The following is a 23,925-nucleotide window of genomic DNA, read 5'->3' as shown; positions in this document are numbered from 1 at the left end:
TGAAGATAAATGTCTGGTTGTTAATGAGTTAAACGTCGAATCATCATCATCGTCGGCTGTCCGTGCTGGCGAAGTCATCTGCAAGTACCATCTTCGATCTTCATCTTCATCATCGTTCGTCGTTTGCGCGGTAGTCGCTGTGCTGTTAAACAGTTTAGGAGGGTTTTCTTATGGCCCAAAACATCTTCTTTTGTTCATAGCGCGCAAAGGCCGTGATCGGGCGAAAGACGGTAATTGACCGGCCACATAAGCCATTTTGCGAGCCTTTAGAAAGTGCGACCGGCTAGTAACACCTCTCAACTGCCAAAGGTTTCGGGAGATTCGGTTGTTTCGCATGGAGTTTAAACTTTTCGTGAATTATACTCATGCATATTATCTTGAACCACGGGAACGATGAGGTTAAAGAAACTGAGAGAAGGGAATTAATTTTGTACTAAGGAGTTTCCCTTTTTCAGTTGAGCTGTAGGTTTCGAACATTCGGCTAACATATGGTGGACGAACAATTATGAACGATAATGGTTTCATGATAACATGTAGGGAGTTAAAACATCATCTGTGTCTACATTTGGAACATTGGGTAGCCCCTTCACTGCTGTGACCTACTGCAATATCATAAATATTGAGATCTCATCTGAAAGGTCGGTGATTCAACTTACCTAATTGGTTCATGTTTGGCAATCAGTCAAAATAATCGATTGAGTGACTGTCTGCATTCGAGAGCAACGCTCAAGACTTTCAATTGGATCCTACATCTATTTGGATTAGAGATTCAATGACGAGCTTAGCACGCAGGAATGAAAAACGATGTTTCAGTGATAAATGACATAAGCTGTCAATTAGAAAATAAGACGTCTTAAACTTCAAAATTTACTGTTGAATAGATGGATAAAGTTTATTAAACTGTTATGTTTCGCTTATATGTGAATGAACTTTAGACTTTCGAGTTATCAACAGTATCGTGCACAATAGAAACACACTGTTGATGATGATTACCAGAACGTTTCGTTAAATTCAACTCGCAAAAAAATCTCAACTCACTTCTCAAACAGTCCGATGTGAAACTATGGATAAGTGTTCCGCCAAGTAGCACGAATAGTGTTCCCGTTGCTTTCTGTTTCTTTCTAAAATTTAAAAACACGGTGATTCCCCAGACTGCCTTCAGAAAACGAAGGCTTCACAAAAAAGTGGGAAAATTGCAGACAGTTGAGGATATGGACACGGCAGGTATTTTCGTCCACCGTCGTAAGGGATAAAACCAACAAAAGTAACGTCCAATTGCTAAAACTTTAATGTAGAAGAACGTTTCTCCTGAGCTTTGGCAAAAAAAATGTCTCTTTCATTGGTTTTCGAGACTATGACGAAAATGCCTGCCTTAACCCTAGATAAATTTCAAAGCCCTAGAGATAATTAATTCACTGGAAATAGCATTATTTTTCAGTTTTGAAACCAAATTTGTCAATTCTGTGTGAAATGATTTTCGAAAAAATATGTTTTTGACGATGAGCATTACATAAAACGGGGAGGGCTCGTTTGGCCGAAACCCATTCGGCCGAAAGTCATTTGGCCGAATGCCACTAGGCCGAACAAACCATTAGGCTGAACAAACCATTAGGCCGAATCCCATCTGGCCGAATAGGGCATTTGGCCGAATAGGTTATTTGGTCGAAAAAGTCGTTTGACCGAAAAGGTCATTTGACCGAACATGTCATTTGGCCGAAAAGGTTATTTGGCCGAACAGGTCATTTGGCCGAATTTGTCATTTAAATAGTGAGAAATGAGGTGTGAAAATTTTGAGAAGTAACAAGTGGAATGTCTCACTTCTCATTCCTCGTTTTCATTTCTTACTGTAAAAAGTGAGAAGCGTGGAGTGAGTATTGAGACGTCTCACTTCTCACATCGTACTACTCACTTTTTACAGTGAGAAGTTAGAAATAAGCAGTGAGAAGTGAGACGTCTTACTTCTCACTCCTCATTTCTCATTTTTTACTGCAAAAAGTGAGAAGCGCGAAGTGAATAGTGAGACATTTCACTACTAAAGTCTCACTTCTCACTGTAAAAAGTATTGCGAAGTGGAAAGTTGGACGTCTCACTACTCAATTTTCACAGTGAGAAGTATGAGATGAAGAGCAAAAATTGAGACGTCTCACTTCTCACTCTCCATTTCTCACTTATCACTCATCACTGTGTCAAGTGAGAAGAGCTTCTCTTCTCACTCATCGCTTTTAACTTTTTATTGTGTGACGTCAAATAACACATTTGGTTGAACGACCTATTTGGCCAAATAACGGAAAAGCCAAACGGCCTTTTTCGGTCAAATGACCTTTTCGGCCAAATGACTTATTCTGCCAAATGACATATTCGGCTATATGACCCTTTCGGCCAAATGGCTTTCGGCCTAATGGTCTGTTCGGCCAAATGGTATATTCGGCCAAACAACTTTCGGCCTAGTGGCCTACGTCTGTGTGCACGATACTTGAAGGATTTTCATTTTTTACCGCACGATCAAGGAAGAATCAACGCTTATATATTGCCTTCTCAATCTATTTATTTTGTATTATTTATCATCGATTATCCGTAAAAAGTTTAGAAATAGGTAAACCAACCAATCGCGTGCGTGCATCGCAAGCACGAACATCAAAATTGTACATATTTGGGTTTTGGCACCAATCTGCAGTTCGAACTAGATATTGCGGAGAGCTGAAACAGCAGCGTTGCATCGAAGGTGCAAGTAGCAGTCGCAACGGAACACAACTCCGGCGATGACGTTTGCTCCTGTTTAGCGAGAAATCATCGTGTAAGGGGCCAGTAGCAGTGCTCAAGTGATATTTTCTCGCATTTTTCGGCCTAATGGTTGGCTGCTGTTAAGTTAGTGATTGAAAAGACACATGATTAAATGTTAATCGGTCCTTGCCATGGCCAACATTTTTCTTAAGTAGAGGAGATAGTGAAAGAAATTCAAAAAAGATTTTTTTTAATAATCACAATCGGAGTGGATGCAATGAAGGCACCTTTTGTTATTTAGTACAAAGCACTCCCAAGTAACATTTTAAGTTTTATAACGCTCTTGAAGACCATAATTTACTCTACAAGAGTGTTATGAAACCAGTATAAAACCAAAATGTTGCTAGGAATGTCTCATATGTTGACTATAGACTGCAAACAATGATTCGCAAGGATGGCGTCTGTAGCAATTCAGCGGTCAATCATCGAGTGGCTGTCGTCAGCGTCAGCAGAACTCATGAGAAATTTTCTCTCAAGATTCCGACATTGGTTTGATGATTAAAAATAATTGATTTTAACGGTGTCAGGCCATTTGGCCGAAGGTCATTAGGCCGAATGGTCATTAGACCGAAGACCGAATAGCCATTAGGCCGCATTTGCTAAAAGAAGCAAGAAGTGAAAAATGAGAAGTGCTTTCTTCACCTTACCCCTTCTTTCTTCTCCCTTCTTGTATCTTCCGTCTTCTTTCTTTCTTCTTCTTCCTTCTTCTTTCTTCCTTCTTCCTTCTTCCTTCTTCCTTCTTCCTTCTTCCTTCTTCCTTCCTCCTTCTTCTTTCTTCCTTCTTTCTTCTTCCTTCATCCTTTTCTTTCTTCTTTCTTCCTTCTTTCTACTTTTTTCTTCTTTCTTCTTTCTTCTTTCTTCTTTCTTCTTACTTCTTACTTCTTTCTTCTTTCTTCTTTCTTCCTTATTCTTTCTTTCTTCTTCGTACTTCCTTCTTTCTTCTTCTTTCTTTCTTCTTCCTTCTTTCTTCTTCCTTCTTTCTTCTGCCTCTTTCTTCTTCCTTCTTCTTCTTCATTCTTCCTTTTTCCTTCTTCCTTCTTCCATCTTCCATCTTCCATCTTCCTTCTTCCTTCTTCCTTCTTCCTTCTTCCTTCTTCCTTCTTCCTTCTTCCTTCTTCCTTCTTCCTTCTTCCTTCTTCCTTTTTCCTTCTTCCTTCTTCCTTCTTCCTTCTTCCTTCTTCCTTCTTCCTTCTTCCTTCTTCCTTCTTCCTTCTTCCTTCTTCCTTCTTCCTTCTTCCTTCTTCCTTCTTCCTTCTTCTTCCTTTGTCCTTTTCCTTCTTCCTTCTTCCTTCTTCCTTCTTCCTTCTTCCTTCTTCCTCCTTCCTTCTTTCTTCCTTCCTTCTTCTTTCTTCTTCCTTCTTCCTTCTTCCTTCTTCCTTCTTCCTTCTTCCTTTTTCCTTCTTCCTTCTTCCTTCTTCCTTCTTTCTTCCTTCTTCCTTCCTTCTTCCTTCCTCTTTCTTCCTTCTCCCTTCTTCCTTCTTCCTTCTTCTTTCTTCTTCCTTCTTCTTCCTTCTTCCTTCTTCTTTCTTCCTTTTCCTTCTTCCTTCTTCCTTCTTCTTTCTTCCTTCTTCCTTCTTCCTTCTTCCTTCTTCTTTCTTCGTTCTTCCTTCTTCCTTCTTCCTTCTTCCTTCTTTCTTCTTCCTTCTTCCTTCTTCCTTCTTCTTTCTTCCTTTTCCTTCTTCCTTCTTCCTTCTTCTTTCTTCCTTCTTCCTTCTTCCTTCTTCCTTCTTCTTTCTTTTTCCTTCTTCCTTCTTCCTTCTTCCTTCTTCCTTCTTCCTTCTTCCTTCTTCCTTCTTCCTTCTTTCTTCTTCCTTTGTCCTTTTTCCTTCTACTTTCTTCCTTCTTTCTTCTTTTTTCTTCTTTCTTCTTTCTTCCTTCTTCCTTCTTTCTTCTTCCTACTTCCTTCTTCTTTCTTCTTTCTTTCTTCTTCCTTCTTTCTTCTTCCTACTTTCTTCTTCCTTCCTTCTTACTTCTTCTTTCTTCCTTCTTCCTTCTTCCTTCTTTTTTCTTCCTTATTTCTTGCGCACTACTCACTTCCCACTCCCCAGTTCTCATTCGGCCTAATGGCCATTCGACCTAATGACCATTCGGCCTAATGACCCAGCATCGATTTTAACAACCACCAGAATATCTGGAAAGTGTTGAATATGATTTAAAAATATTAAAATTTTGAAAAATTTTCTTTCCTTATTTCTTAAAACTTTACTTTTCGCGCTTTTTCCGAATTTGTTTCCAAACAATAATACCAACCGAATGTATGATTCTTGCGAGAAATTTTCACTTTCTACCGCTGAATGGCTGCAGCCGCTACCATGGTGAACTAAGCATATGCGGTATTTCGAAAAATTTCGTTTCAGGTGGCTCGAAACGGAATTCCGCGGAATTTCGCGGAATTTGAGCATGGCGAAATCTGATTTCTTGATTTCGTTTCGTAAAATTACAAAAATTTCGCCAGAAAAAACTAGCTTCTAACGAAATTTAACGGAATTCCGCGGAATTTCGAAACAAATTTAAACTTAAACCATACTTTATATTATCGAAAATTTTGGCTGCGCCGCTGAACAAAACCGTAAAGTTGTTTTCAAAACTTTATGTTATACAATTTTTTTCTATTAATGCTTACTACATAACCTCATTCTTAGTCGTCAAATATGCATGTAGTTTTCTTCTATAAAACGTCTTTAGTGTTTCCATGATTAAAATTCAAATTTTGTGATATTTTTTTTTACTATTTGCACAATATGAATGCGGAATCGATCGTGTTGCTGCAGGCCATGGGACGGCAGCTAGTCTAGGAAAACGCGAAGTGATAAAAATCTACCTCGCGTAGCAGAAATTTGTTTAACTAGTGTGCAATCGATAGTGTTGATGCTGATCACGCCAGCTAGTGTGGGAGAACGAGAAGTGATAAAACTAATGTCTGCATCGAAGAGCACAAAATTATTTAGTGCGGAATCGATCGTGTTGTAGAAGATTATTAAACGAAGCACATTGGTCTTGCGTTGGATTGATTCGAAACACATTTTTCATCTTCTTGTTTTCAAAATAAGTTCGTTCACAATAACCAAGTCGCTTACCAAGGGGTTTCACGTGAATTACCTTCTCAACTAACCAACGATTCCTTTCCCGTAGCGCTCACGGAGATGCAGAGCATTCCTCGATCTCTTATAACAATGAGTGTGAAACTAAGCAAGCAAGCATACAATAAGAATAACTTTTTTGTATCGCAAGAATATTATTTAATTGGTGAGCTGTGCATATTTGCTGTTTCTCGGCCAATCATGATTAGCAGCTACGATGTGTACAGTTAATCAAGCTGACAAGCTTTTTTGACTATTTGCACAATAAGTAAGGAACATTGCAGATTTGTGGGCATTTCTAGATCTTCGCATAGAATTTGCAAAAAAAAATCCAGAACGGGTTGAAAGATCTTTACTTATGATTGCTTTCAGCTTATACTGACCATAACAGCTGTTCTCATATGCCAAGGACACACAGAAAAAAGCTCGGTTTGTCGAGCTGATTGTATATAACTATGGGTCTGTGAAATTCAATCTGAACTACATATCTTTGTGCATTTTAGAAAGGTATGCTAAATATGTAGACGAAGAATAAGAAGGAATAAATTTTGGCTGATACGCCCTTTTCAAATGTTGGTAATATCAGTAATATCAGTTCTCTATCTACTGTTACCGAATATATTAACAATGGACGAACCATCGGCATACTTGCATAACATGTATATACATAGGAAACAATATTGAGGCTTTTCACCTATTTCATAGTTAAAGTGTACCCACTGTCCTATCCCCTCTCCCTATTTCGGCCTTTGGAGCAAAATTGAAAGAAAGACGGAAACACCATTTCCGCTATACCGAAGCCGAACGTCGAAGGAGGGGTGCAGAGACAGAGAAAATCGAGGGAGCCGAGCGAAAGATCGTGGTCGTGGACTAGTCGAGGAGTCGTGTTTTGACTGTGATCGGGTACAGACCTCTCGATTGACCGGAGAAAAGCTGTAAAAGAAGATCCTTGTGGAGCGTTGATTTAGCGAGGACTTAGTGTGCTGGTGAAGGGAGCCTAGAACGTCCCGAATATTGAAGAGTGTGCGCGGTGAACGGCTGCTACCCGTCGGGAGGATTATTTCCGATAGAAAAGCCCGTAGTGCGTCGTGAGTCCCGCGAAGCCGGACGTGCTAAACGTTACCGTCTCGCCGGCTGTCTATCCCACCGAGCTGGGAACAAACCTCGAAGAATCACCAATCGTCGCGGCTCATCCCGCGGAACCGAGACAGAGCATCGACAATCCGCCCACGTGTCCAACATTTCAGCCTTGTCGGCTGCCGGCCCCTTGAGGCCGTGAAAGTATATCAAAGAGACCCCCCCCCGTCAACGTGTCCAACGCTGCAGATCACTGGCGGCATCCCCGTGAAGCCGAGAAAAATCTTCGACAAATCGCCTATGTGTTCAACGCTGCAGATCGCTGGCTGCGATCTCCAAGAGGACTGGAAAAAAATCTCGAACTAACCCTCAAGCTTCCGCCCACGACGTGTCCAACGCTAGGACCGTGTCGGCTGCCTACCTCGCGGAGACGGAAAGACGACATAACGAGTCATCGAGCCCTCCCCTTCCACGTGTCCAAGACTACAGCCTTGTCGGCAACCTATCCAGAGGACCTGAAGAAGCATAGTTGCTTCAAACTACCAACCACTGTCAGCCCGGTCAGCAATCCACTAGCGAAGCCGAGGAGGAGCTCCTTCAAACCCCGTTGCAGGTACCGTTGAGTACCCAGGTATGTCAAAACACCTGAGCTTGACAATGTCGACCAACCTTGTAAGGCCGCAACCCTTCCTTTCCTCCCACTAATCCAAAACCAAGGAATATCAAATGAAAAATAAAATATAATTAGAAATGTGTCTTTAAATCTTCGGTTTTTTCAAACGCTGACCCTATGTGCATGCAATTGCGTCGAACTCTCGTTGTGTTGTCCACTTCTCTTCGCTATTCCGTCGTGTATCCCTTGAGCAAGTAAAGGTAAGCCTGAGAACCCCAACGGTGAGCTAGTTTGGGACGTGTAGACGTTCACTGCATAGAAGGCGGACGTCACTGGCAGTTACACTACGTATACGCCTGGCAGATGTGGATACATAATAGAGTATCTAAATAAGAAAATAAATCTAAGCATTCATTTTCTAATTTTGACTAAGTCAAAACTGTAAAACCACGCTGACAAGATAATATGAAGTATGCTTCAGCATAATTACATAATTCTCAAGTGAACTAAGGTTTTAAGCGAAATTTGAATCCGTATATGAAAAATCCCACAATTTCTTTATTTTCATATTTAGTACATAAAACTGATATGAAATTGAACTGATATAAAATTGATCAGATACGGGAACACACGCTCCACGATGAATTCCTTTGAAAACGGGCACAAATGCTGTGGTATTGCCTTATCGCCAATGGTATATGCGGCGAGAATGTGGCGATTTATCACAGATTGCCTCTTCTGTTATTATAACTCTTTTGGTCGCAAAACAGTTATTCGACTTCGAAAAAGTGAAATCAGAATTGCGTACATAATGTAAAACAAATTTAATAAAAATTCCGCGGAAAAAAAAATAAAATTTCGTTTCGTTTCGAAAAATTTCGAAATAAATGAACCTTGATTTCGTATCGTTTCGAAGTCTCGAAAGAAATCTATATTTCGTTTCGTTTCGATCCGAATGAACATAGACATTTTAAATTTCGTTTCGTTTCGTTTCGTTAGGAAAAAGAGTGTTATCGCATACCCTTATGGTGAACCAAATTTTCTGACGCAACCACTGCCGACGGCTATCACTGCTACCGTCACGTCGGTTAATTCGAAAAAAATCCAGTCCACATCGACTTGCTTCTTTAGACGGCCCGCAAAGAATTCATCAGAATAAATAACAGAAAAAAATATTTTAGTGCGTGACAAGAAGACACATTTTTTTAATTTGCCGGGATAAAATATGATTCAAATGTGATAAAATATTATGTAAGGATATTTTTTTGTTAGGCACTCAGTATTTCTTAACCGCTCCTGTGCCGTGATCTACTATGGTATTCTGCTGTACAGAATCTATACATAATCTATTTTTAGACATTCGCTATTGTTATCATTGCCGGGGTCCATCTCATCGTGAGTTCATTGTTTCCATGTCCATATCGTGAATTCAATTGCTCGTTGCATTGTTCGGTTTCCATTTATCCGGGTATGTTGGAGGAGTGCCCCGGGCCCCCACAAATATTATGACCCAAAACTAACTTTTTTTGTACAATTTAGGGCCCTTATCCGGCTAAATTCGGTCCTGTTCCCTATTGAATTAAAATTCGGGCAGAGAAAGAAAGAAAGAGGGGTAGAAAGAGAAAGCAAACTTAAATAATTTTTTGAAATTGGGTTAATTAGTTGAATTGGGTAAATCAGTTGAATTTTTCGCAAATTTACCAAATAGGAGATTTAAGATTCCCTGAACATGGTGTATAAATTATGCAAGTTAGCCAGGCGTATAGCAAAAGTCAAAATCACCGTAGCAAACATAAAATACATACCTAAAAATGTTTACTCTTTTATTCGTTGACTTACACAGATTTATGACTTAAAAATGATTTATTCCTCTGAGTCGTGTAGTACACTCATGTACACGCCAAAAATTACCGAGTCGTTTACAGGAGTTAATCCCGCTGTAACTCATGGAAAAAAGGTCAACTGAGGTCAATTAAGCGTGCACAAACCGAAAATGTCAGAATGCCCAAAACTGTCAAAATTTCCAAATATGTCAAATTCATGTTTACTACGGTGCATCTGTATTGGAACGTACACACGGTCAAGCAGTTTGACCAACATTGACTCCACCTCTCGTTTATTGAAACATCTATCAAGTTTTTCCAACAGCGACAATCAATTTGTTCGACCAACAACATCACACACGAATGGCCGAAGCGCCAACTAGAGCACCAACCATCAAAAAATATATGAGGGTTTGTGCAACTTCACTACAAATGCTCAAACATGTTCGGCAAACCTTGACTCCGCCCCGGACTACTTAAACCAAAATCAAACCGTTTTAATTTTTTCCAACCGAGCCGCCAACTGTCAAATGGTTGTTCGAACAACTTCACACACGTTCAAACAAAGCAGCAACCGAAGCGTTTTCTTGGGGGCGGAGTCAATGTTCGTCAAACTGCTTGACTGGTGTGTACGTTGCATATGGGGTTGACAGCTGCGCTATATCCCTGAATTTAGCTTCTTAAGAATTAGAATTAGAAAATATAATTATCGTTGCAATACAAGAAGAAACACAAAAATGTAATATCAGAAGTTTATGAATGCTTATAACATCAAAATGATTAACTGAGTCAATCTAAGTCAGTGTAATATTCTACAAAATGGATATCTGCATCAAGCAGATCTTTTTGACACAGTAAAACTTTAAATAATGCAATGCATTTTTTTGCTACATTCGGGACAACTATGACATATTGTATAATCAGACAAATAAATGTTACGCCATATAGGGGGAATGACGGCTTTGACAGGTTTTGTTCTATTATTGTCAGGGGGGTTTTTGTTGACCAAATTTTATTAAATTTGGTCACAATATTCTTTGATATGCAACGAATGTTTAGGCCAAATTTGAGCATAATTGGTTATAGAAAATCCCCCTGCCAATAATAGAACAAAACCTGCCAAAGCTGTCATTTCCCCTATGTGAAAGAAATGTGGAAATAAAATATATGCCAGATATTTCGAACTACGTGTTAAAGGCTTGTTGGTGTTAACACAAAGTAAAGGAATGCTTTGTTGTGAATTCACAATTGTACCCAGACACCGCTTCAAAACATAGTATTTATGACTTAGAGCTTAGTTCAAATTCACACTTTGTCCAGAATTACTCTTACAGCGATCATTTGGTATGAATCATAAAATACTACTTGCTTTTGTTAGTTTTGAATCGTTTTTGCATTTAAATCTGGATCAAGCATGTAATAAGCACGAAACTTTATTTACTCTTACGAATCAGGATTTTCGAGGAAAGTAACCGTTTTGTTTGCCAATATTGTTCAAGCGTCTGCTCTCGATGAGATGGCATTTCTTTTGCATTGCAAATCACTATGCGACAAACAACGGTCTAAAATTGATAATGTAACGGACAACTTTCATGTCTTTATGTTGTCCGCTGAAAACTATACATACATTTGAGCTGATAAAAAATAGACAAAAAAAGGATTTCATCTATGTGAATGTATGTTCATTCATTCAAATTTTACCATCCCATAGTGCCACAACCAACATCAGAGGCTATCTACGCGTGCTCACCTGATGGATAGTGGATACACTGTTGTTAGTATTTAGTACAAAAGCTATTGAAAAACCACTCGTTGTCGGTGAGGCGGATTTTCTGTGCCACAAACAGCCATGATGACGGCAGCGGCGATGATGATGACCATTGTCTCATACTGGATGCACAATTGACTGCGCGGTATGATTAACTAACTTGGCCCCCCGCTGCGGAAGGTTCAGCGAACCTGGAAGTGGAGGAATTGATTGACTGTCGAATCGAATCGGCCTTTGTACTCTCTGTCTATCCGCGAAACCCATCGCGCAATTACCTACAATTACTACCGATGATGAACTGCTTGACTTAAATCAGCCACATACAATTAATCGCTATTTCCGTTTGTTTTTCCCATTGCAGAACCAAAATGCCGGCACGCTGGACATCAGCCCGATTGGCCTGCGGGTGAAGAACTCCAACGGACGGGAACCGTTCCTAACGCCCTTCCAGAACATCGCCGTTTGGTCCGCCGTGAAGTTTGTCGTGTCTCCGGCCGATGGCGGCGCAGCCTTTCTCCCACTGATCACCGATCCCGAGAACATTGACAAACGTGCGCTTTTCCGACCTCTCAGGTAAATGGCACACCTTTTGTCCCGCCTTTATTAGTTTTAACTGTGGCCCTTTTCTTGATACCCAGCAGTGCCGCGGATAAGCGTCGACTGTCATCCGGGCTGCATTCGCCGCTGTTTGCAATTGTGATGCGCTCAAATTCCATACCACGGTTGCTGGAGTGCCACGGGTTCGTCTGCCAAACCCCGGAGGATGCGATCGTCATTGCTGCCACGTTGTATCAGAGCTTGATGGCCCACATGGGAAGTGGAGAGGTAAGTGATGAATTTGTTCTAAATGATGCAATTTAATAAATTATTATAATTTTAAAAAAATAGCTCAATTAGCGATACGAATTTCATATGTGAAACACTGCAGATAAACAGCTTCAAGATCAAGCATACTTGCAAATGAGAGCTGGGCTTGAACTGAAATGTTAAATACTTCTCAAAGAAAATTTCAGATTTGTTCTATGAAAATAGCGTAGCTAGGGTGGTCTAACCGGTAATACCGGTTTTATCGGCCTATTCAGCCGCGATTCGCATAAGAGTCTCATGTAGATTTTTGACGATTTTGGTTTTCTTCCAAGAAAAAGCTTAAAATGACCTCATCTTTAAGTAAAACTTATAAAATAATAGACTTTGTTCTAGAAATTTGAAAATCAAAACCCACTTGTGTTGTCCCATCTTGCTATTTATTCGCATAACAGTCACATTCCAGACTTTGATACACTTTTGCACAAAAAATAAATATAATTATGGCTCATTTAATAGTTTCATGGCAATGTATATAGATAAAGAATGTTATGACAAATTTTCAGAAAGATTGCAGGTTTTATCAATTTATTAGATTTTTTTGCATTTCTCCATGTAAAACGAGTTTGAAAATTCAACGGCATATTACTCAAGTTGAAGAAAACTGACATTGGACGCTTATGCGAATAGGGGCAGTATTGTGGATACCGAAAATGCCGGTTTTAGAGACGGAAAATACCGGTATTTCAAATTTTGCTGTCAGAATAGAAAATCTCGAATAGTTTTTACCTACATATATCTGCCAAACTGCCTGTAATCGTATATTTGTCCCATATAAATGGGAAATCTAGCATAGATGGGAGAAATATTGGGTTACAAGCAGTAAAGACTCATTTTGCAAAACATACAACAATTCAATGAACGCATTCAATGAACAAAAATTTATGAAAGTGTTTTATTAATTCTAGATTAAGTTCAACAATCAGCACTATTAATCATACCTGTTGTTTAATTTTCTTAGCCAGTGGCGTAGCCACGGGGGTGGTTTTGGGTATAAAACCCCCCCCCCCAGAGACAAAATTTTTGGAAGAAATTTTTTTTTTCGAGGAAAAAAATGTTTAGAAAACCCCCCCCAGACCAATTTTCTGGCTACGCCACTGTTCTTAGCCATCTCTCAAACTGCCAAAGACTTTTTTCTTCAATGAACATTGTTGACATCGTCGACAATTTTTCCGCAATATGAATTTGTACGTCCGATAGTAGTTCTTCTCCGGAGATCACCTGTGAAAAACGATTTCCTACAAAAATATGTCCGATCCGGAAAATAATATGAATTAGTTGATGACTCCAACGCACTCTGGAATAGCATGTTATCTATGCTTAAACGGATCTATGAGTTGAAGCTTTAATACAAATTGAACTACATGGATGGTTTTTGGCGGTTGGGGAAATAATTTAAGCCCTTGAACCTGTTCAAGCTGCTATAAAACTACTCTGCCGTGAATTCCGCACGATCTTTTTGCTTTTTTGAATAATTCTGCCGTAAAGCAATTGATCAGAAACGATCCAGAGCCACTTTGTTTAAGCAAGCGGACGAGATCTTGAAGTGTCTAATCATTCCTGATGCGATGGTTGAAACGACCATGCCTGACGATCGGTACGAAGAAGAAGCCTCTGAAGGGATTAAGGGTAAGTACTTGACACTGATTTTCGACGGTCTTGGAACCATTCGTTCAACTTGAGTTGAACCAGAGAGGAGATGGCAACATTACCAACAAAATCCAATGCGGATTGGGAGATGAGTCGCTCAGTATGTTATGTCTACTTTCGCTTTGCCCAGCTCAACAAACAAAAATTTTAACATTTAAAGTTTTTTTTAACAAGTATTGTTTTTCATTCCAAAGTCCAAATAAAAAGTTTTTCATTTTTGGAAATTTTCACAAAAAACAGTATTTTACCAGTATTACCGGTATTCTGCCGATAACCGCAAATCGAGCACATCTGTATATGGGCCTCCATATACCGATGTGCTCGACTTGCGATTAGCGGCAGTATTGACTTCACCAAATACCGAATAGTATTTGCCAAAAATGGTAAATACCGACCACCCTAAGCGTAGCATAGCATAGCATAGTTTCGGTGTACTTTGTATATTGGTTACATGAGTATTAATATTTATCGTTTGAAATCTCTATCCAGATTGCTATCAGAAATCAAGGTGGGTGTGATCATTGATTTCAATCTAGGACAAAAATCACAAAAGCATAAGGATTACTACACTTGGCCACGCCCATCTTCACCATAACTTGAGAGTGGAAGGAATTGTTAATGTAGTGCTTACTTAACGAGAGGCCCCCGACTCAGCGACACCCTCATAAGCACCACGGAGTTGGATATTGAGAAAGGTATTCCCCGAAAAGCACAAGTCAAGCACACACAAGCAACTGTGTGCTACAACCATTTTTGTGTGCTACTAGGGTCATTGGGTCAAGATTTGCCTGAAGCTTTGCCATAGGGTCATTGGGTCAAGATTTGCCTGAAGCTGACAATGTGACCATAATTGATCTTACACCGTAACACACCACATAAAGGTGTTTACCCAGCGTTACGGATATATGAAAATAAGTTGGTATATCCGGGTATAATGCGAAAACCAATTTGCAGTAATAAAAGAACACAAGTGGAATACAGGTTGGAATCGATTATCCGGAGTGTCATTTTTTTTCACTCCGGATACCGTGCGGGACCGAAATCCGTCCACGTCATGAGATATCAATAAATTAAAGGAGGTTAAAGGTAATTAATGTAGGAATAATTAATCTTATCCTGTTCAGATACTTGACAGTAAGCTTCTAGGGCATAGAATTGGAAAGAAGGCTTTGAAATTAAAACAACAAAAATCAAAAACAAATCTCCACCCACCAAACGCGGAGTTTGTGCCGCCATTTTGTTTTCGGGTAGAGCATAATTGCACCAAAAGTAACTGTGTTTTAATTGCTAATTGCAAATCATTACATAAGATAAGCGGAATACAAATGGAAGGGATCGCTTCTCAAGGTGCGTATCTAACTATTTACAGTGGTAGTTTAGTCAATCAGACTGTTTCAATTTAAATATTTAGTGAAGAAATAGCTGTACGGATTTTGATCCTTTGATTCGAAATCCGTCCACGGTGGACGGATTTCGAGTCAGAAGTAGTTGATTTAATTCATTATTTTATCATGTTTTTCTTAGTTTTTAATGAGTAAATGTGAAACACTTCAAAAGTAGAAGCCTTCATGCGCCTGTGTCAATGACAAACGTTTTATTCACATTCGATTCCTATTTTCTAATGACTTTTCATATACTAAGGTGCTTAAGTGTACGGATTTCGATGCCCCACGGTAATCAAATCCTATGGATATCGAATCACCAGAAAAAAAATCAGGACTCGACTGCAAGGTAGACGTTGGACAACGTAAGGACATCATTGCGATTTATTTTATTACCGTAACTAAGCGACTGTGTTTTGTACATTAAAGAAATTTATTCTCGGAACAGCTTTCTCTGTATAGAAAGTTGGTACTAAAAAGAACTGATTCTCTTGTATAGAATGTTGATCCGGAGAAGAACAGATTAATTTCTAATAATGCGTCTTTTTATAGAGGGATTAAGGCAAATCTGCAAACAGACACCTAAAAAAATTATCACTCAAAAAGTGGGGTTGACAGATGGACGACCCGCTTAACCCACCCAAGCAACGGAAGGTTACTTGAGTTACTTAAGAGAAGGTTACCCTCTCCACTAATACCCTGGTTCCCCCACTGCCTCCCAGCATTACTTCTGGGGGATAGGCAGTACTTAATGTACTCGCTCATTCACGCTCACACAGGCACTCATCCCGTATGAGTCTAACTTGGGTGCTCTCTTTAACATACCCTCTGACACACCCTCACATTCTTTCTGACACACCATATGAGTCTTACTTGGATGCTCACCACTAACATACCATGTGAGTCTAATTTGAATGCCCACCCATGGATTCACGCTCTAGCATACCAATTTGAGACTTATTTGGGTGCTCACTCTAGCACACACTGCCACTCCTCCTTGTTAAAAGCCAGATTCGCAGCTTGAAACACTTCACGGTGGTCCGCTCTTTCGTCCTCGGTGTGGGTACGTTACACACTTCGAAAAAATCATGTAAACTCACATTTAATTAGATACACATAAAAGGAGCGACCCGATTGATGTATAATTACGTCTGATTTCAAAATCACACGACACGTAAAAAATATGCGTCATGATCTAAAATAAGCTCTACTTATATTTACGTCATGATTTGTACATTAAATTCAATTTTTTGTCACGTAAACATGATTTCGGAAGCGATGTTTGGGGGCTCGAAAATCTTCTTTCTTGCTCTGGTTTAAAAAAATATTTTGTTTTAATTATGTTTTATTTTTCAACGTGTTCTAAAGCATATTTATTTTATTTTAAAATTGCTAGTTTTTCTATTTGAATATTCCAAGATTTTGCGAGGTTTTTCTATTCGCGCTGTACGTCTGTATGTTACAGGCTTGCGTTTCTTTCTGTTTCCAAAAGCAGGCTAATTTGTAGACGTTTTCAGCTCCGGTATCAAACAACTTATGTCATGATCATAAGCAACCGTTTTACAGGACAAACATAAATGCATCATGTGCAAAGCAGTACATTAGATTCTGCAAGTATACATGGTATCTGAAGAAGAAATTATATTCTTATTTTGGTACTGCTAGCGAAGTTCTATTAAAAAATAACTTACAAATTGAGGACGTGGTAATCCAAAACGAAATTGCGAAGTAGTCCAGCTCGCTTCATTATAGATTTTGAAATCAGTGATTTTGTTTTCCATAACACGAAACAAAAAAATACGGGAGACTGCGACTGACACACAACTGCTCTGGCATTCTTTTCAACTGAACTGACATTCAAGGACGAAACTTCTTCATCCCGCCGCATAGCATCACCTCGGTCAAGATTCATGTAAATCTACGCCACACTGAACAGATTTCCACAGCTTTGAGGATTTTAATTTTAAAATATGATGTGAATTTCAAACGGTTACGTACATTTAAGTAATTATTCAAAGTAATGAAGTTGATTTCAATTGCACATCAAATGGAACGTAAAATTAGGGCAGATTTTAGTTTGAGTCACCAAATAATTAAGTTCAATAACGTTTCAGTCATATGTAAATTTCATTATTTTTTAGAGTGTACATCCTTCGTCTTGCCTTGAAGCAGATTGATCGAAGGGCCGCAATCTCAGCACTCCACCAGTATACCGGACGTCTGACATTTATCGGCAGGGCTTTCCTTGGCATGGTGACGTCGCACGCGCGTGATAGGACAGCTACCAACGTATCCCCGCTTAGACCTTCAGTGTTGGCTTCCAGTCCCAGGACCGCGGTGAAAACTTCGCTGTCGAAGTGATTGGTTCTCTACCCCCCTAGCAGCACACATGTTACACATAGGTTACTGCAACTTATATGTGACCGAATGCAGTCACAATCAAGTTGCTGAAACTGTGTTTGTCTGACTTGTGCTGCTCGGGCCACGGACCTGACAGGGATCCCCGGGCCTGGGATGTTGCATGGCATAGTTGATCTTAAAGCGAATTGCTCGCTGATCACTATGGGTGTAGTGCTCGTCCACCCTCCAGTCCAAGTCTGGTGCCAGACCACAAAGACAACAAACGTTACGTAAATCCATGACTCGACCCGTTCCTTCTGATTGTGCTATCGGAACCATCGTTGATTAGCAATGCGTCGAGCTTCGCCTATCAATCATCTGGTTGAACTTTTCTAATGGCCACCTTGGTGGGGCATAGCAGCTACAATAGAACACACTATTGATCTTGGCTATCGTGACACCCTCGGCAGATGAGTGTCCCGTCGTTCAAATAGCCGCCATCATAGACCCGTCCGCCACCCAATTGCCATTATCGACAGGGACGTTGTACGGATCGAACAGGAGGGCGACATCGGTCCTCGACTCCGAGACCGACTGTCTCAGCAGCGGCTCTCCTATGGAACACGAAGATCCACCCATAACATGGTTACAGGCCTGCTTTTTGCTGGCGCAGATGAGCCACTTTGTTGCCTTGTCGCATTCCTGCGCCTTGTGCCCTTCCTCATTACAACGAAGACACAGGTTGCTACGGTCTGGGCCCTTACATTTGTAGGACTTGTGTCCCAACTATAAGCACCGATAGCAAATGTCCACTGAAGGCGGCTGGAGTTTGCTCACTGGGCATACTGACCAGCCGATCTTCAACTTCCCTCGCTCCATTACCTTTTTGGCTTCCGTAACCGGTAATCTAAGGTAGGCTACCTACGTGCCAAAGGAACCTCATCTTAGGTGCACAGAGGTCTTCTCGACCTCTGTACCGCACTGGTCTCTGACGGCAGAGACGACGTCGTCCGCGTTCGTGACCTCGTCCAGTTGCTTGCAACTTTCGCCCCAACAACCTCACCTCGAAATCGTCACCTCTTGGGCCAGCTTCCTGTAGTTAGTGGGCCTGTGCCCCGCGTTTCAGAACCAAGAACATTTCACTTCGGTGAAAATTCGGTGTCAGCAACTTGTTTGGGACTAAATCTGGTCACATACGAGTTGTAGTAACCTAAGTGGAACGTGTGTGATGCTGGGGCAGGCCGGCCGGTATCCTCTTGCGGCCCGGCGACTTGCGCCTGGTTAGTGCCTTTCGCCGAGAAGTCACCTTCTCGGGTCGATGCATTTCGGGCTCCTCTGCACCTCGTTCTGCTCTGTCCTGATGACGTTTGGCCTGTATGATCGCACATCGCTTGGCTTTGCTCTAAGCACCTTCGCCGGATTGCTGCCTGATCCGTTTTGGATTAGGCGCACTCTTTTCTTCATTGGCCGTCAGGGCGAAATCAATCGCCTCTTGGGCCATGGTCGCTCCTCCAAGGAAGGAGAAGGCATCGGTTTGGCCACCTTTGTCGGCCTTCTCTCTTCCCACCACCTGCCTGATAAACGCATCCTGTTCTTGTCTTGCGACTCGAACCGCCCGATGGAGCATACGAAGGTACTGTTTCAGTTCCTTACTGATGTTCTGCCTCGCGTTCGCAAACTCGATGATATCATCGCATCCCGGGTAGTGACCCACCGAGCGTGCTGCTAGGGCTATACCCCGTCACTGCTGGGGAGACTCCGGTGCTGCTAGTTGTAGCCTCCGTCACTCCGCTATCTGTTTCCCTGGAAGGAGACCTCGCCAAACCCCCTTGGCAAAGGGTTTTACCAGCTCCATGCCTAACGCATCGTCAAAAGAATTGTTTTTTACTTCACTCATTGTAATTAGGTGCCCCTTGGTGGCTGCCGTCGAATCCTACTGGAGTAGTCGCCTTTAATGATCCCATGGTTATATTAGGGAGGCCATGCAAGGGTTGACACTTACGTATGCAGAGCCATATCAGTCAGGAGAGTCAGGAAAGAGCAGGCAAAGCTTGGTGGCAGGATTGGACAGCGTTTTAGGGGACGGAAGACACCCTAGGCATTAGTCCACTCGCCGTTTCGAGTCAGTGTCACCCGGCTCTACAAGATTGTAGAATGCCAAACTTCCAGCCCTCGCTTTCACAATATTACGATATCCAAGACAAGGTCCGTTAACACGCGGCCAGAATGTCATAATCAGGATCTCGCTGGCATTGATCCTGATGTGCCAATTGGCACTCCTTGGGCTCCTGTGCGCTTTGAGCGACACACGGTTGCTTTGATAGGGCCTGCTTGCGGACACATGCAGCTTTTTGTAGAGGTTTAACAGAGCCCGCTGCCACACCCAACCACCCCAAGCAACACATAAAATTATAAATAAGTTCCTGTGATTTATTTACAACAGTTCCAATCGCCAGATCTTTGGTTCTACCACTTCTGTATAACCCATTTACAACGGAAAAAGCGCAAGAGGTGGAGTCAATATACAACATAACCATGTTGCATTTGATATTTTTGTGGAACACAATTATGCTTTATATACAACATATTGCAAAATGTAAATAAACTAACCTGTCACTTCAGTATAGTCACCTATCGGAAAGAAAAAATTGCTTCTGTATCAGATTAAAGTTTTATAACATAAAATGAATTCAGTATCAGGTTTTTTAAAATGTTGATAATAAGCTTCAGTATCAAAATTTTCAATTGCGGATTCAAATTTTTGGTGAACTGGATATAAAAGTCTTGTATTTCGCACGCGCCCACGGGAAAATAATAAATCATCGTATAAAATTTTAATATTTGTTTCTGATATTTTCGCCATACTTTCCTTAAAGCTTTTGTGTCTAGGGTTACCAAATGTTTATACGATCGATCGGATCTCACCAATCATACAAGTTTAGGAACAACTCGAAGGGACTGGTCTGAAGAAACTTGGTCTGAAGAAAGAAAACAAAAAATAGTAAAGACAATCTTCTTGTATATGGTAAAAATTAAATGGTCTGTGTTCGTATCCGCATAACTCGAAAACGGCTGGATGGGTTTTATTTTTTCTTCAGCAGTTACATTCGTTATAGTTTCCGACTGATTTATATGATATTTCCTCAGTCGAAAATTATTAGTAAAGTTGAGTAAATCGTGAAAAACTTGAATAATGATTCGTATTGAGTATTTCGCAATTTCGCCTAGGACCATGCCGGGTTGACTAGTGTTATATAATTATCTATTTGGAACATCTGATTAAAAAAAAAATTCAATAACATAATCTCTAACAATGATACCCGTGACAAACATAAAAAAAACATACTTAAACATGTTTACTCTTTTATTCGATGCACAGATATATGACTAAAAAGGGTTTTTTTCCTCTGAATCGTATAGTGCACCCACCCCAACAAAGATTGGCAGCTAATAGAGCGCTTATTCAACCAAAAATAGGCTTCTTCAGCTGAAAAATAGCTTATTCAACTTATATTGTTTACTGAAACGTGACTGTCAAAAAATAACAAGTCATGAACAGGAGTTAACCCTGTTAAAACCCATGAAAATAAACAAACTGAATAAAGTGTGCACAAACCGAAAATGTTAGAATGCCCAAAACATTTCGAATATCCGAAAACGTCAAATTCGTGTTTGCTACGATGCATCTACATATACGGAGTTGACAGCTACGCTATATCCCTAATAGAAGCACATTGGGAATCTAGAAATAAAATATTTCAATGCAACAAAAATTTAAATGAAAAAAAAAAATGTTTTTTAATGTATTTATACAAAGCTTTTTTGTGATGTTTATATGGTTAATAGATTTTCAGTTAACTTATCTCTGAGATTCAACCAATGCTCTTTATTAGTTACACTAAAAAATTGAATTTTGCAGTTATGTGCCATAAACCAAATATTATTACTTCTTAATTTTTCTTTCTTGAATTAGTAACCCTATCCATAGTGCTTGATTTGATTTGTTCTATATAAGTTACTAAAGTAACTGCTAAATGACACTTGGCTAATTTCAACTCAGATACGTATTAAATGAGGCATAACTGAGTTGCATTGCAACAATAATAAATCCACAACCATTTTTCTCTTTAGTTTATTTCATCTTATCTTGTTTAATCTTTGATTGAATAAATCAGGAAAATTGAAGAGAAATAAATATTTTTTTTTTTTATTCCTTTCTTTATTTGGTAGGCACTCTGTGTTACTTAACCGCTACTGTGCCGAGATCTACTGTGGCATTCTGCTGCCAGAATCCACACAGAATCTATTTTTAGATTTTCCATTATCATTGTTGTTGTCGTTGCCTGTCCATCTGATCGTGAGTCCATTGTGTTCGTTTGTCCATGTCGTCTATCCAATGATCGTTGCATTGTTCGGTTGCCATTTATCCGGGTAACGTTGGAGGAATGCCTCCGAGAAGAACAAGTTGTCAGTCGTCATCAGGCAGCCGTGACGGTAAGGCGCGTACCCCAGAACGCCACCGTATGGGCTGCGGATCTGGCGACTGACGAGGGTTTGGTGGAGGGGCTGGGAATCGAACCCATGACCATTCGCTTGTAAGGCGAACGTGTAGCCAACTACGCTACGGGACCCCCCTAAAAATAAATAGTTATCCTGTAAAATTTCCGAAGACGAGGGTGAGTAATATAATACAATATTCTTAGCGGGTGAAACAAACTGATTATTTTTCAGGTGACAATGTTGATGGTCCACGGGTAATGTCTACTTTCCATCGCAAAGTCACCGGAATTATAACGAGAGGCATATTTTAATAACTCTTCCAGTAAGATCATCCACGTGAAAGATGTTGGCATTCTATGGCATTGAGAAGGATTACGTATGGCATATTCATTAAAATTTTAATCCCCGAGAAAACTGCAGTTTTCCTTGTTACATCATTCCGTATTTTAAATGCATATGCTGTAAATGTCCCAGAATAATGTTTATTTGTCATAATATCCAATCCAGTATTAATACAAGCATAAATAATTTTAATTGCAAGTTCAACCAGTTTTATTATTTATTCATCTGTAAAAGTTAGCACTTTAAATTTAATAATAACAATTGGTATTGCCTTCTTCTTCAATTTGTCAGTTGTTAAGTGGTTCCAAATTTACTTAGTAATGACTACCGCTGTTTTCTGAAGTTGTTAATCTGTTACTTTATTGTTGATCTCTAACTAAATGTTTCTATTAAGTTATATTGAAACATTGATCATAACATAGAAGAGAAAAACATGGGGAACAGCATAAGGACAAATTTATAACTCATGGTTACCAACTAACTTAGGTACAACGCATTTACAACCTATTTTAATATTTTTTCAATTCTACGAAGTTGCATGTGTTGCTTGGGACGTCCTAGGCAGGCCCCCTAACTCACAGAGGCCATGGGGAGGGGTCGTTAAGCCCTTAGACATAGTCTTTGCTGCACTTCCGCCATCTCGTACCTTCCGGATCGGATGTGAATACCCTCTTTGCAGGGTTGATGTCCCGCATTCTTGCAACATGCCCAACACATCGAACCCTTCCGGCTTTAGCTACCTCCTGGATACTGGATTCGCGTAGAGCTGGGCTAGCTCCGAGTGCTTGCAAGTCCGCCTTCGTATTTCACGACTATCATTATTATCAGCCGTTAGCAAGTATCCAAGGTAGACCTATTCCTCGACCACCTCGAAGGTATCCCCGTCTATGGTAACACTGCTTCCCAAGCGGGCCCTGTCGCGTTCGGTTCCGCCCACAAGCATGTACTTTGTCTTCGACGCATTCACCACCAGTCCAACTTTTGTTGCTTCACGTTTCAGGCGGGTGTACAGTACTGGCAACTTTGCAAATGTTCGGCCGACAATATCCATGTCATCCACGAAACAAATAAATTTACTGGATCTGTTGAAAATCGTACCCCGGCTGTTACTCCTGGCTCTCCCCTTGACTCCTTCTAGCGCAATGTTGAACAACAGGCACGAAAGTCCATCACCTTGTCTTAGTCCCCTGCACGATTCGAACGAACTGGAGTGTTCACCCGAAATCTTCACATCATTTTGTACACCATCTTGCATTGCTTTGAACAGTCTGGAAAGCTTCTCAGGGAAGCTGTTCTCGTCCATAATTTTTCATAGCTCTACGCGTTCTTTACTGTCGTATGCCGCCTTCAATTAAATGAACAGATGGTGCGTTGGGACTTGCTATTCACGACATTTTTGGAGGATTTGCCGTACATTAAAGATCTAGTCCGTTGTCGAGCGGCCGTCAACGAAGCCGGCTTGATATCTGCCCACGAACATATTCACTAATGGTGACAAACGACGGAAGATAATCTGGGATATCACTTTGTAGGCGGCATTAAGGATGGTGATCGCTCGAAAATTCTCACACTCCTTTCTTGTAGATGGGGCATATAACCCCTTCCTTCCATTCCTCTGGTAACTATTCAGTTTCTCAGATTCTGACTATCAGTTTGTGCAGGCAAGTGCCCAGCTTTTCCGGGCCCATCTTGATAACCTCAGCTC

The 23,925-nt window shown here is 40.5% G+C and overlaps 1 protein-coding gene across 4 annotated transcripts in view; it reads left to right on the top strand.

The window, feature by feature from the left end:
• The window catches only part of LOC134224460 (uncharacterized), a 346,723-nt gene that overhangs the window by 314,904 nt on the left and 7,894 nt on the right, over positions 1–23,925 (top strand). For 3 of the 4 annotated variants that reach the window (XM_062703815.1, XM_062703816.1, XM_062703818.1), the window contains 2 exons: positions 11,504–11,715; positions 11,781–11,967. In XM_062703815.1, coding sequence (XP_062559799.1) covers positions 11,504–11,715; positions 11,781–11,967 — 399 coding nt within the window. The remainder of the gene's footprint in view (positions 1–11,503; positions 11,716–11,780; positions 11,968–23,925) is intronic. The other variant, XM_062703817.1, reaches the window with a different exon arrangement.

Source organism: Armigeres subalbatus, chromosome 3 (genome assembly GCF_024139115.2).
Source record: "Armigeres subalbatus isolate Guangzhou_Male chromosome 3, GZ_Asu_2, whole genome shotgun sequence".
Classification (NCBI taxonomy): Eukaryota; Metazoa; Arthropoda; class Insecta; order Diptera; family Culicidae; genus Armigeres; species Armigeres subalbatus.
The sequence above is the reverse complement of the archived record's forward strand: the minus strand, read 5'-3'. Positions and strand labels throughout refer to the sequence as shown.